This window comes from Furipterus horrens, unplaced genomic scaffold (assembly GCF_987537825.1).
Source record: "Furipterus horrens unplaced genomic scaffold, mFurHor1.1.pri manual_scaffold_9, whole genome shotgun sequence".
Classification (NCBI taxonomy): Eukaryota; Metazoa; Chordata; class Mammalia; order Chiroptera; family Furipteridae; genus Furipterus; species Furipterus horrens.
The window spans coordinates 73,433,554-73,449,383 of NW_028327179.1; the positions used below are offsets into that span (position 1 = coordinate 73,433,554).

The following is a 15,830-nucleotide window of genomic DNA, read 5'->3' on the forward strand; positions in this document are numbered from 1 at the left end:
TTTAATATTTTATGAGATATAGGAGCCTTCTTAAAGAAATGGAGATGCAAATGAACAGTTAGACCTATATATTTTTATGCTAAGTTTGATGAAGAGTGGGCAACCACTTTTTAGTACTTTGTGTGAATCAACTGAATGAACCTGTGTTCTTAGAACTCTTTAATTTTTACACTTTATGTATATATCACATGCTATGGACAACTTCTATTTTAAAAGCCATTATCTCCATCAGTATACAAGTTCCAGAAGAGATGTGACACTATATTATCCTCTTTGCACCTGAGATATAAGCATGATCCCTGACAAAAATATTTGATCTCAATGGAAATACAATTTTACTTCTGCAAACCTAATAAAATACAGAGTTATGTACGTATATTACATCAACTATTCCTGCCAAGTCTCTTTTAGTATCATATTTAGTGACCTATTCTCTTACTGGGTTCATGGCCAAGTCTGCATGGTAGAAGTCTACTGCTTTGACATTCTATTTCACAACAGCAATATAAGTACCCTCCCAGATTCAATAAAAATATATCTATTTCTTCTCCCACAGAGACACTTATTTCTTAGACAGTTATTTCTAAGGCCAGATGCTTTCCATGAAATATACTATTCAGTCCTCTTAAGCCTAAAAAGTATATATAGTGCTACCTTGGCTAACGAGTGACCCGGCTAATGAATTCTTTGGCTAACAAATTTTTTTTTTTTTGCTGTTTTTCAGACTCAGCTAATGAATGTTTTAGTGTGGATGCACATGCTAACATAAAGCAGCAAACATGAATGGTCGGGCTATTCCAGGAGCTTATCTTTTCTGTCTGTATATGTGTGACAAATAAATGTGATTCTGGAACAAATTATCTTTGTTAGCCATGGTATCACTGTATTATTGTTATATTGTTAGAATGGAAGCTGAGCCAGGTTAGCTAATTCTCTCAGGCTTATATAGCTAGAAGTATTGGAAACTTGTACTTGCTTTATAACTGTCCAATTCAAAAATTAATGCCCTTTCCAATTTACTTTGCTGCTTCCTTTTGTTCTAAATCCTGATCATCTCACAGCTATTAATGTATTCTAAGTAAACTAGTCCATATAACATGTTGTTTACAGATGATTATCAAATTGCCTCTTTGCATGGCTTTCTTTAAAAAAACCAAAACTTTATTTATTTATTTACTTATAGAGAGAGGGTAAGGGAGGGAGAAAGAGAGGGAAGGAAACATCAATGTGCAAGAGAAACATTGGTCAACTGCCTCTCACACATGCCCAACTGAAGACCTGACCTGCAACCAAGGCATGTGCCCTGACTAGGAATCAAACCAGTGACTTTTAGTTTGCAGATAATGCTCAGCCCACTGACCCACACCAGTCAGGGCTTTCATGGATTTCTTATGAAAAGATGGCTTTGACAGTAGAATAATAATTGGAGTGGAAGATGCAGTACAAAGCTAAAGAAAAGGGCAGCATTGGTCCAAGAGAACTCAGATTATGGCAAGTGGTCAGGACAACTCCCACACTTAAAATTCTTTAGTAGTTCCCCATATGCTTTTAATTGTTCAACAAATATTTAGTGGACACCTACTAAGTCCCAGATACTGTTCATCACACTGTGGATATAGCAGACCAAATACCTGTCCTCATGATGCTTACATTATAGAGAGGCTATGGGAAATAAAATCATGTTATGTGTGCATGGAAAAAAATAGAGCAGGTGAAGAGGTTTGAGAGTGTCTTTATTTTAAAGTCATCATCTGTCCATCACCTACCATATACCACTCAAAAACCACACTCAATGTTCCATCCTTCTGAAGTTCCTTCTGTCTCATGTTTCCACACCACCTAGCTGTTATTCAATCTTCAAATCCATAGACACATTGTCTCTTTCAAGACACCATCAAAATTCTTCTCTGACACCTTCAAAATCTTGTTTTCATGTCATAGTATTCATTTTCAAAAAAAATTAAAAATAATAAAAAGAGCACTAAAGCTGTACTTGAATGGTATATTTCATCTTCTGAGTTTAGAATAGTGTTGATACAAACATTTTCAGAAGCACACACATGAATAGTATGAGTGTCTTTTATATCAACTTTCTTTTCACAGTCAACATTGGCATAACAACTACAATGAAAATGTTCGGCAAAGTTTTGTAGGTCTTCATTTGAAGGTTTCCCTTGTATTTTGAATTTTCCATCTTCACTAATTTCAATAGCTAAATTCATTGGGTTCAGGTGAAGATAGTCATCTGAACTTGAGTTTTTCCTTGTGCAAAATCCTTGGTCCTGACAAAACACTTGGCTACATATTTTGGCTGCCAGGGTAACATTGATTAAGTAAGGATTCAATGTAGTCTTCATATAATCTTTTAGTTTTGTGCAGGTGTCCTATAAAATTATAAGGCCAACATATCAATATCCAAGTTATTTCATATGTGAATTAATTCATTGCAATAGGGAATTGCTAAAGAAACACACACACACACACACACACACACACACACACACACACACAAAACAAAGATTAGAAAATATTTCATCTTTTTTACCTTAATAAGCAAAATTATTCTTTTTTTATAATATTTGCAAGTTTCACATGCTATTTTATGCCACTGAAATAACTGACTTATTGAAGCTTAACATACCTTATACTTGGTCTTCCTCAATAATTCATAAACTAATGGGGAGTGGGGAGCAGAATGGACTCTGGGACCCATCTGTCCTGGTTGGATTAGAGCCAAAGTTCCATTAATAACTAGCTGTGTGAACAACTTGGGAATCTCTCAAGCTTTCTAAACCTTAGTTTCATATCTGGGTGACCTTAGGCAAATTAATTAACCTGGCTGTGCTTTAACATCATCATCTGTAAATTAAGGATAATTATAGCATCTATCTCATGTGGTTGTTGTGAAGATAAAAAGATAATAAGTATATAAAAATGCTTATCACAGGGCCCAGTGTATCATTAGTTAGCCTTCAAGAAATTATAAATAAATGTAATAAGTATCATGCATTTTTCTGAAAAATTTAAAGAGCATTGGGAAATAAGTAGTTTCTAAATTGCTAGCTCAAAACAACTAAACAGGTTTGCCTGAGTAGACCTTATATTACATCTTATGTATAGTTCAGGTTATGGGTGAATTATAATAGCTCTTTTCCAAATATATTTATTTGGCAGAGTATGAATGGTGAGTAACCTAAAATGATTCATCTTGAGACTAGTGCATTCTAAATTTGGAACACTGTATTTTTGAAAAGATAGAAGATAGCCACTTTGTTTCATGAACAACAAACAATATCATTGAGTGAGCTCACTGTGCTAGTCTTTCAGCAGACCAAGGGACTGGTGGTAGGTCAATAAGCGAGTCAAGGCATCTTGGCAGCTTCCACTTGAATCTGTTTCTTCTTACCTTACTTGGGGTGAGACCATCGATGGTATGCAGAATAAGGGCCTGTGACCATGTATCCTTATGTGGCAAAAGGGGCTTTACACATATGTTTAAGGATATGGACCTTCAGATGGGGAGATTATCTTGAATTATCTGGATGAGATCTATCTATTCATGAGTCTTTAAAAATGTAGAAATTTTCCAGCTGGGATAAAAACAATAGACAAAATAAGGAGGGAAAATTCAAAGGTAAAAAGAAGACTCAACCCAGCATTGCTGGCTTTGAAGGCTGGAGGAGAGAGCCAAAAGCTTAAAAATACAGTGACCCCTAGACACTGTATTTCTAGCCACAGCCATCCAGAAAGTAGAGATCTTATTGTGACAACCAAGAGGAATTAATTGTTCCAACAACCCAAATGAGCAAGTGAGGTTCCTCCCCTAGAAAGGAAGTTAACCCTGATAAAAACTTGATTTTAGCCTCCTGAGACTCCACATTGGACTTCTGATCTAAAAAACTGTAAGATAATAAAATTGTTGTTTAAACCACAGTTTGCTGTAATTTTATGACAGTAATAGAAAATCTCTTAACTCTCCAATAGCTGTGCATGGTGTGCAGAATAAAATTAAACTTCTCTTGACTTGTATATAGATTGATGTGGTATAACCCTTCCTTCCTCTTGTACAACTCTCCCTCACCCACTTTGCTATCTTAGATGTCCTAGTTGTTCCACAAGCATGATAATTCATTTCAAATTGCACTTACTCTTTCCTCTGCTTGAAATTCTCTTTCTTCTAATTTCTAACATGGTTCACTCCATCTTGTTCTTCAGATTGCAGCTTTAATTAGACAATGCCCTTCTCAGATACCTTTTCTGTCTACTTCTAACAACTGTTTAATTCTCTGATAGTACATATCACATTAAATATTTTTTGTCTGTGGATATTGTTTCTATCCCTCCAACTTTAGCAAAAATTCCATAAGTGCAGAGACTTTGTCAATATTCTTCAACACTGTATTCACAGTGCCAAGAATATATGAGAATTCATAGCAAGTTCAAATGACATTACAGTTGTCCACAGAGATGAGAGCTAGGCAAAAGGAGGAGTGAAGGCATGAAAATGGTTTGAGAATCATTAGCCTACACAAGGTATATAGTCTTTGGAAAGATCTAAATCTGGCTTTTTAAAAGATAGGGCATGGTTTATAGCACTCATCAATACCCATGGTGTGAATACTCCTACCATGGCAAATTTTAACCTGCCAATCTGACATCACTGAGTGCAGAGCTGAGAATCAAGTATCTCATCATTACACAGTATAGTAGTATGGTGTGGAGTAGCACATCATTAAGTAATATTTCCACTTATAGTTATAATAGATGTGAATAACCCTAAGAAATGGAATAAGTAATGGATATATCATGAGCATTTATTACTTTGTTTTTAATATAATTTATTTTACTCTGTTTCTATAACTTAATTTTTAATAATGCCAGGTCTCATAAGCTGGGACCAAAAAGAGTTGGTTTTACCACACCAATGGATAACAAAATAGAATGGAAAGATATGGTTTGCTTACCAGTCATTAAAACTAAATTTGAAATTATGAGTTCCACAAGTTGTCAGTGAACCTCAAGAAACATGACAAATAATCCATGACTATTGATTACAAATGACATAGAAAAAAGAGAGAAAGTAATAGAACTAGAATTGAGAATAATCATGAATTGGGAAATGTATCAAAAGTATACAGAACAGAGTCCACGGGGATAATATAGTTGAAGGATTGTCCCTGTATTAATAATTTTGAAGACGTTCTGAGCGTCTTTGTAGAAAAATGTGAGTCTAAGATGAAAGCAAAAGTAAAAAAACTGTGACAATTAAATAGTCTGTCACATCATCCTACTAACTAAGGAATGCCTAATTTATTCCTCATCAGAGTAAGGATGGAGTCCTCAGTTCTTAAAAAAAAGGAAGCAGTGCAGAGAACCCTTGAGAAAGATCTGGGAAAACAACAAATAAAAATTAGAAATATACATAGGTGTATTATAATTTTAAAATAATTTTCTGACATATGAAAAATTTTGCAAAAGAAATATATACACCTTTCTCTGGTTTTATATTTTATGTTATTCCTCTTTATTGATGATCAAACTTGAGACAATAGAATTCTACCAAACAGGCAGAAGGGCTCAGATTACCTTGAAAGCAATTGGCAAAGGTGACTTCTCTTAAGTGCTTTTATAAATGAAGTAAAAATATGGATAGTCTTAGAGTACAGTCTCTTCTCTGTGGGCCAGATGATAAGACCCCTGGGTCATGAACTGTATTAGACATTCTCTATGGCACCTACATCACTATTTGCAAATTCATCAGAGAAGAAAAAGTTCAGTTCCAATTCAGTGGTATCCATGTGACAGCTTTCCTCTTGCTTTAAGATACAAGTGTGAAAGAGGTGGGAGATAAGCACTAACATGGAGAACTAAACAAGGATGAAAATAATGAAAGAGAGAAAATGATTAGACCATGAGAGTTAAAGGCATTTTGAACTAAAGAAAATGCATTAGGAGAAAATCAATAAAACAGACCAAAACAGACACTTTTCCTCATAAAAGAAGTGTTACTTAAAATTTTACCTATGCAGAGGGAGGGCAGAGAGGACTAGAGATACTTGAGGAGAACTTGGGGTGGTGGCTTTGAGGAGAGAACTGAGGGAGCAGCCCACCAAGTACCAGTGCTAACTCATTCCCAATACTGCAGATAGACCATTCCCTTCCAAATGGCATCAGCCTGAGAGGAATCAAAAGCCCTGCCGACCGGAATCAATCTGCCCCACCCTCAGTGCTTAAGCCTGATAGCTGATCACAGATTGAATAGATTAACAACTAAAGGAGACAGACAAAGGCAGTAGATCTTGATCAGTCTCCAACAGGTTACCTAGGCCCAGACTGGTACACAATCTGACGTCACCAGCAGATCCAGGAAGTGCAGATCAATGTAAGAAGCAGCAACAAACAAGAAGAGTCACAAAAATGGGAAGACAGAGAAACAACCCCCCACTGAAAGGAAAGAAGGAATCCCCAGAAAGAGTGCTAAATGAAATAGAGAAAAGCAAACTATCAGACATGGAATTCAAAACATGGATTATGTGGAAGCTCAATGAACTCAAGGAGCTCAAAGAAAACTACAATGAACTCTAGGGAAACTACAAGGAACTCCAGGAAAACTACAAGGTACTTACTGAGAATTACATCAGCATGAAAAAGGACATAGAAGCTATCAATAAGAGCCAGGAGGAAATGAAAAATACAATTTCGGAATTAAAGAACACTGTAGAAGGAATTAAAAGCAGGCTAGAGGAAGCAGAATATCAGATCAGTGAGCTGGAGGACAACGTAGAAAAAAATTTCCAGACAGTGCAAAAAAATAAAAAATGACTGAAAAAGAATAAACAGGTTCTAAGACAGCTTCAGGACAACATGAAACATGATAATATCTGTATCATAGGAATACCAGAAGGAGAAGAGGAGCAAGGGATAAAAAACCGGTTTGAAAAAGTAATGACAGAACCTTCCCTAACTTGATGAGAGAAAAAGTTATGCAAGTCCAGGAAGCACAGAGGGTCCCAATGAAGATGAATCCCAACAGGCTCACTTCAAGAAACATCATAATTAAAATGGCAACATTGAAAGACAAAGAGAATCCTAAAAGCAGCAAGAGAGAAACAATTAATTACATACAAGGGAGATCCAATAAGGCTATCATCATATTTTTTCAACAGAAACATTACAAGTCAGAAGGGAATGGCAAAAATAATTTCAAGCAAAGAAAAACAAAGGCCTACAACCAAGAATACTCTATCCAGCAAGGCTGTCATTCAGAATGGAAGGTGAAATAAAGCATTTCCCAGACAAAAGAAGGATAAAAGAATACACCTCCATCAAACCAGCATTGCAAGAGATGCTAAAGTGTCTGCTTTAAGAAGATGAAGAAACAGAGAGAGACCAAGAGGAACACAAGTACAAAGGAGGCAAATGAAATGAATAAATACCTATCAATAATAACATTAAATGGTTATGGATTAAATGCACCAATCAAAAGACATAGGGTAGCTGAATGGATTAGAAAAGATAACCGACATATATGCTATCTACAAGAGACCACCTTAGAACAAAAGCTCTGCACAGACTGAAAGTGAATAGATGGAAAAAGTATCTCAAGCAAATGGACATGAAAAGAAAAGCTGGGGTAGCAATACTCATAACAGACAACACAGATTTCATAGCAAAGGTCATAAAAAAAGACAAAGAAGGACATTTCATAATGCTTAAGGGAAAAATCCATCAGGAAGGTATAACCCTTGTAAACATATATGCTTCCAAGATAGGAGCACCCAAATATGTAAGAAAAAATTTAGAAGACTTTAGGAAGGATATAGGCAGCAACACACTCATAGTAGGGGACCTTAACACACCCCATGGTCAACAATGGACAGATCTTCAAAGCAAAGAAACACCAAAGATCTTGAGGCATTGAACAACACTCTAGATCAAATGGACTTAGTTGATATAAATAGAATTTTCACCCCAAAGAAGCAAAATATACATTCTTTTCAAGTGCACATAGAACATTTTCAAATAGACCACATGGTAGGACACAAAACAAGCCTTAACAAATTCAAGAAAATTGAAATTATATCAAGCATCTTCTCAGGTCACAATGGCACAAAACTGGAAATTAACCTCAAGGAAAAAACTCAAAAACATTCAAACTCATGGAGAATGAATAACATGCTATGAAATAAAGAATGGGTTAACAATGACATCAAAGAAGAAATAAAGAAGTTACTGGAAATGAATGATAATGAACACACAACAACCCAAAACCTATGGGACAGAGGAAAAGCAGTCCTGAGAAGAAAGTTCATAGCAATAAGGCCTATCTGAAAATGATAGAAGAATCTCTAATAAAAAATCTAACCCTACAGCTACAAGAACTAGAACAGCAACAACAAACAAAGCCCAGACAAGTAGAAGGAATAAAATCATCAAGATCATAGCAGAATTAAATGACATAGAGACTAAACAAACAATTCAAAAGATCAACAAAAGTAGGAGCTAGATCTTTGAAGAGATAAACAAAATCGACAAGCCTTTAGCCAGGTTCATCAAGAAAAAAAAAGAGAGGACCTAAATAAACAAAATCAGAAATGAAAGAGGAGAAATCACAACTGATACCACAGAAATACAAAGATTGTCAAAAATTATTATGAACAACTGTATCACAAGATATTTGACAACCTAGAGAAATGGAAAAATTTCTGGAAACATAGAATCTTCCAAAACTGAGTCAATAAGAAGCAGAAAGCCTGAACAGACCTATAAGAACAGTGAAATTGAAGCAGTAAGCAAAAGACTCCAGGCACACAAAAGCCCTGGGCTGGATGGCTTCACGGGTAAATTTTACAAAACATGTAGGAAAGAACTAACTCCTATCATTCTCAGACTATTCAAAAAAAATCCAAGAAGAGGGAAGACTCCCAAACTTGTTCTATGAAGGCAGTATTACTCTAATTCCAAAACCAGGTCAAGACACAACAAAGAAGGAAAACTACAGGTCAATATCGCTGATGAACAGAGATATTAAAATCCTCAAGAAAATATTGGCAAACAGGATTCAGCAAAACATTAGAAAAATCATACACCATGATCAAGTGGGATTCATACCATGGATGCAAGGATGGTTTAATATTTGCAAATTAGTAAACATAATATACCACGTAAACAAAATGAAAACAAAAATCACAAGAATATAACAATAGATGCTGAAAAGGCCTTTGATAAAGTACAACACCCAACAACACCCATTTACGATGAAAACACTCAGCAAAATGGGGATAGAGGGAGCATAACTCAACATAATAAAGGCCATATGTGAGAAACATGAGGCCAACATTGTACTCAATGGGCAAAAACTGAAAGCATTCCCCATGAGGTCAGGAATAAGACAAGGATGTCCACTCTCTCTACTCCTATTCAACATAGTCTTGGAAGTCCTAGCTACAGCAATCAGACAAGAAAGAGAAGTAAAAAAATCCATTGAAAAACAGCAAGTAAAACTGTTATTATTTGCAAACGACATGATAGTAGTGTACATAGAAAACCCTACAGATTCCACGAAAAACTACTCAACCTAATAAGTGAATTCAGCATAATAGCAGGGTACAAAATCAATATTCAGAAATCAAAGGCATTTCTTTACACCAATAATAAAATATCAGAGACCGAAACTAGAAAAAAATCCCATTTACTATAGCAACAAGAAAAATAAAGTACTTGGGAATAAACTTAACCAAGGAGGTAAAAGTCCTGTACTCAGAAAACTACATAACACTGAAGAAAGAATTAAGAAAGATGCAAATAAATGGAAATACATACCATGTTCATGGATAGGAAGAAACAACATCATTAAAATGTCCATCCTCCCCAAAGTAATTTATAGATTCAATGTCATCCCTATTAAAACACCAATGACATATTTCACAAACCTAGAACAAATACTTCAAAAATTTATATGGAACCAAAAAAGAGCCCGAATAGCCATAGCAATCTTGAGGAAGAAGAACACAGTAAGAGGAATCACAATACCTGAAACTAAACTATACTACAAGGCCATGGTAATCAAAACAGTCTGGTACTGGCATAAAAACAGACATATAGATCAATGGAACAGAATAGAGAGTCCTGAAATAAACCCAAGTCTATATGGTCAACCAATATTTGACAAAGGGGGAAGAAACATAAAATAGAGTGAAAAGAGCCTCTTCCACTAATGGTGTTGGGAGAACTGGACAGGGACATGCAAAAAAATGAAACTAAACCCCCAACTTACACCACACACCAGAATAAACTCAAGATGGATCAAAGACTTAAATGTAAGCAATGACACCATAAAGTCCTAGAGGAAAACATAGGGAGGAAAATTTCAGATCCCATGTAGCAATATTTTCACTGATATATGTTCTAAGGCAAGGAAAATAAAGGAAAGAATAAATGAATGGGACTACATCAAACTAAAGAGTTTCTGCTCAGCAAAATAGAACATCAGCAAGATTAAAAGGGAACCAACTATATGGGAAAATATATTTGCCAATGATACCTCAGACAAGGGGTTGATCTCCAAAATATATAAAGAACTTATATGACTCAACACCTTGAAGACAGACAACCCAATTAAAAAATGGACAAAGGACCTGAACAAACACTTCTCCAAAGAGGATATACGGAGGATCCATATACATATGAAAGAATGCTCAACATCACTAGCCATCAGAGAGATGCAAATAAAAATCACAATGAGATACCACTTTACACCTGTCAGAATGGCCATCATCAACAAATCAACAAACCACAAGTGCTGGCGAGGATGCGGAGAAAAGGGAACCTTAGCACATTGTTGGTGGGAATGCAGACTGGTGAAGCCACTATGGAAAAGAGTATGGAATTTCCTCAAAAAACTAAAAATGGAAAAGCCTTTTGAACCAGCAATTCCATTGCTAGAATTATATCTGAAGAATCCTGAAACACCAACTCAAAAGAACCTATGCACCCCTATGTTCATAGCAGCACTATTTATAATAGCCAAATTCTGAAAACAGCCTAAGTGTTCATCTGTAGATGAGTGGATCAAAAAACAGTGGTACATTTACACCATGGAGTACTATGCAGAAGAAAGAAAGAAGAATCTTCTACCATTTGCAACAACATGGATGGAACTAGAGAGAATTGTGCTTAGTGAAGTAAACCAGGCAATGAAAGAAAAATACCATATGATATCACCTAATACAGGAGACTAATGAACAACGCAAACAAACGAGCAAAACTGAACCAGAGGGCATAAGCCTATGATCTCATTGCCTGAGTGATTGTCTAATACAACAAGGATACCAGCCTATTAATCCAAGCATGCCATTGTCCGAGGACAGCCAACTGACCTGGAGTCTGCAAGATCCTTCCCCATGTGGTAAGGTCACCCTCCCTGCTATACCCCCACTCTTATTAGGGATTTCTGGACCCAAGGGTATGTAGGACGAAGATCATGTCCAGCTTGAAGCAGCTAGAGGAGCATGAGACCTTTGTTCATTGTTCTTTATAAGATTATAAAGGGTCTTAAGTCTGAGAAGGGGGAATTGTTATTTTTTATTGTTATAAAAATTAATTAATTAATTAATTAAAAAAATAATATTGGAAAGGGTGAAGCCAAGGAACTTATATGCATGACTCATGGACATGAACTAAGGGGGGTGAGATTGCTGGAGAAAGGGATACTGGGTGGAGGGGAGCCAAGGAGGAAAATAATTGGAACTATTGTAACAACATAATCAATAAAATATACTTAAAAAAATTTTTTTTTTACCTAAAATAGACACTACTAAATATAACCTGTGGAAAATAAAGAAGAGTTCCTTTTACTCTACCTTAGGGAAACTGAATAATTTACTAATATTCTCAAAACATAACTCCCAGTTGCCCACACACAGCCTCATCCCATTTTCCTCCCTGCTGAGCCCTCACCAAACCACTCTTAAAGTCTTTTCCATCTCAGAGATAACTGCTTCAAGACAAAAGCCTAGGAGTCATTTTAACATTTTAACTACTTATCTATCCTACTTGTCCAAACCCTCAACCAATCCTCAATTCTATTATTGGACTATATTCAAAATTCAAACACCTGCCAGCACCTATGATCCAAGCCACCTGCTCCTACTCTTGCTCCTTTAAACTCTACTCTCAACTCAGCTAAGTCATTCTTCTGTAATGTTTATTGGAAATGCCCACTCTTCTACTCTACCTTTCAGTGGTTCTTTATCTCAGGGTAAAAGCCCACCATGGCCTATAAAGCCCTACAGCCAACCCTCCACCCTCTCACTGACCATACCCTTTACCCCTCTCTTCCTTGCTCACAGCAATCCAGTCCCACTGAACTTCTTGGTCTTTCATGAAAAGCACATTGCAGCCTCAAAGCTATTGCACTTAAACCTTGGTCTCTTATTTCCATCAGGTATCTGATCCAACAGTACTTCAACAGAGAGGCCTTCTATGACTACCCCATCTTAAATAACACCACTCCATCACTATTCATCCTGCCTGTATTGTTTTATTGAATTTTCAATGCAGCTGTAGCTCAGTTACCTGACATATTGTACCGTATAGTTGTATTTCCACTAATGAGGGTATAGGTCCATGACAAAAGCTTTGCTTTGTTCACTGCTACATTTGTAGCATCTAAACAATTGCCTGGCACTTAATCAATAAAACAAGGGGCTGGGAACTTTTTCTGTTAAGGGAAAGACAGTAAACATTTTGATGTTTTGAGTGATATAACCTCAGTTATTCCTTTGTAGTTCAAAAGCAGCCACAGACACCTAAACAAATGACCTTGACTATGTTCTAATAAAATTTTATTGATACTGATATTTAAATTTTACACAATTTTCACATACTATGAAATATTACTCTTATTTTATTTTTTAAATTTATTTAAAATGTAAAAATCATTCTTGGTTCATGATCTGTACAGAAAGAAGCAAGCAGTAGTCCAGATTTGACCCATAGACTTTGCTTGCTGACTCCTGCAATAAACTGTCACTGAATGACTAAATGGATAAATAAGTGCTTAATGAACAGTAATCAAATGAATTCAAGAAAGAACAAATGAATGCATATTGACTAGTTGGACCTCTTTTAAAAAGAGACACAGCACAGTATAATAGAAAAGTGCACAAAACACTGTGTCAGAAAACTAAGATTGTAGCCTAAAGAACTTCAATTAATCTCACTGAAAAACAAGTACAATGTTTTCTTCCCAAAATAACCACACAAATGAAAGATAGTTTGATTCAGCCAGTATTCACTGAGCACCTCCTACTATGTGCCAGGTATAGTATTTACTATTCAATACGACAACAATCCTCAAAAACATTAAAAGTAGAAATGTTTTCATCTATATCTTATCAATTCAACTTACCACACTTTGGCTTAAATTGAGGCTTCCCCACATTATAATTCCAGAAGCACCTAGAGAAACAGTTTCACCAACTGTATGCACAAGGTCATCCTGGAAAATATGACAGAAAAAAAGTTAACAGACAGAAATAAAATGAAAGCGTTATACATAGAACAGTAACACCACAGCTAAGAATGCTGTCCCAACAATAATAATTTAAATTTTACATAATTTTCATGTATTATGAAATACTATTCTTCTTTTGTTTTCCCCACTATTTATTTCCATCTCTCACACCAGCACTGTCCTACCATAACAAAAATACAGGTATTTATATTATTTTTGTTACTTCTAGTGACAAGAGATCAGGCCCAAGAAAGAAAGGAAAAAAAGGAACTGAGTCAATACATTGCTTATAATACCTAATTTTCCATGGCTGCTAAGAAATAAACATATTCTTATTTTGCATTATATAATAATACAGAACCAACTGTGTACATATTCCTAGAAGATATTAAAAGCTAAATTTTCCCTGGCTGGTGTAGCTCAGTGGATTGAGTGCCGGCCTGCGAACCAAAGGGTCACCGGTTCAATTCCCAGTCAGGGCACATGCCTGGGCTGCGGGCTAGATCCCAAGTTGGGGGCACGTGAGAGGCAACCACACATTGATGTTTTTCTCCCTCTCTTTCTCCCTCCCTTCCTCTCTCTCTAAAAATAAATAAATAAAATTATTTTAAAAAAATAAGCTAAATTTTATTCCCTTCAAAAATGGTGTTAAGCTGCAAAAATGCTATTTTCCAGACTCTTCGAGATCTTGCCCTTGGCATATGTTGTCAGTTTAGTTCAAATAAACTTTCATAAAAAAAAAAATTTTTTTTAATGATGTTAAATTCCCCAAAACACTATTTATGGACACTATTTCATAGACCTCGTACCTTGATTTACTTACCTGAGTAAGGTATTCTGAAGATACATCAGTAAAAACTGGACGAGTGTACAGAAAAATTGGAAGTGGACTTTTAGCATTTGGTACTTTAGAAACCCGAATGGCTTCCAGAACACGATGACGGACAAACAGTGCAGCTTTGGGAGAAGACCTTAGATAGGTATTCAAATAAATGGATGGGAAAAGAGCAGTACTTGCATTCCACAACCAGTTGAGCTCATCATTTCTTTTCTTTTCTATATCAAAGCAACTTCCATTGTATTGAGGTTTAGTATAAAAATGATTATAACAATCAGGAAAAAGATAATAACCCCATAAGTGTTTCGGCCGAAGTGATTGTCCCAGTTTTAAAGTCTCTAGCATGAAATTCTTTCCTGCCATTTCAAAATTTTTTTTGGCTAGATTGGTGGCTTCTGTGACAGAAAGTTGTGAATTTTGTTGTTGAACCAACTCAATAGACCGATTCCTATAAATGTCTTTAGGTGACCAGTTTCTTGCCCAGATAGGCCTCCATTCTTCCCAGTCAATAATGGCCAAGCCTGCGTTGTCTTTTGGCATGTAATTGGCAATGTCGGTTTTAGCTTTATCCAGATGTGCTGTTAAGGAACCCGACTGGGGGATTCCTCCATGCTCCATGCTGCCATGCTTATCTATGTGAGGATATAAGCCGAGTCTGTCAACATAAAATAATGTAATGGGTTGTCCTATGGCATCTTTTTGGGGGTTTCCTATTAAAGAGAAGAAGCTCAAATCTATCGACACATTAAACTTCTTAGAACAAGGTTCAGTTGGTGCATTCCAAGCCCAGAGTATAGGAATATCTGGGAGATAAGGAGGTGCTCTGAAATCCTTAGACAAGCAACATGGAATCAAAAGGAAGATGAACACAACCTGGTATGCTCCATTGGACCCAGCAAAGCTCCTAAAGAAGATATGCTTGAACTTTAGCACTCCCATTGCAGAGAGTAATGGCTATGGAAATCATTAAGTTTTTCCTACACACTTTGGTTTATCAAATGTTTGATGCAAGATTTAAGCACAGAAGAGAGAATCATGGAATGAAGCCACTTTGATGGGTAAGGAGGTATAATGATATTACTTTTAAATATTATTCTTCCTGCTTCATGGGTCTGGAAGCTTTTGCAAGTTGCTTTATCTATAACTGAAAAAGAAAGAAATATGGAATTTATTGTTATACTACATTTCTGTTTTATTGATTATAAGCTTTACCAAGCTCTCAACTTTAAGTTTAGGGAGTTTAATTCAATTTTTGAAGATAGAAAGCTCCTGTGTTTGAATAAATAAAATTATTTCTTCTTATTTGTGATACAACAGTTAACATTTGTCTCATTTTCCAAAATCATTACTGCATCTGCAGAGAGGTGTATGCAGCTGTTTTCCTTTTGCCTCCCCCATTGTGTAGAATGCTGCATCAAGCAATGCCTTAGCAAAAGCCTATTAAATAAAAATAAATTCCAAGTTGAACTTCTCATT

At 35.9% G+C, this 15,830-nt stretch overlaps 1 protein-coding gene across 1 annotated transcript; it reads right to left on the reverse strand.

Moving 5' to 3' along the window:
- Nucleotides 1–1,389: 1,389 nt before the first annotated feature.
- SPAM1 (sperm adhesion molecule 1) lies at nucleotides 1,390–15,293 on the reverse strand. The gene is made up of 4 exons (XM_090286893.1): nucleotides 14,340–15,293; nucleotides 13,412–13,501; nucleotides 1,994–2,384; nucleotides 1,390–1,448 (listed from the first exon to the last, which is right to left on the reverse strand). The coding sequence occupies exons 1-4, from the start codon at nucleotides 15,291–15,293 to the stop codon at nucleotides 1,390–1,392; spliced, it is 1,494 nt and encodes a 497-aa protein (XP_090143019.1).
- Between the last annotated feature and the right edge of the window lie 537 nt (nucleotides 15,294–15,830).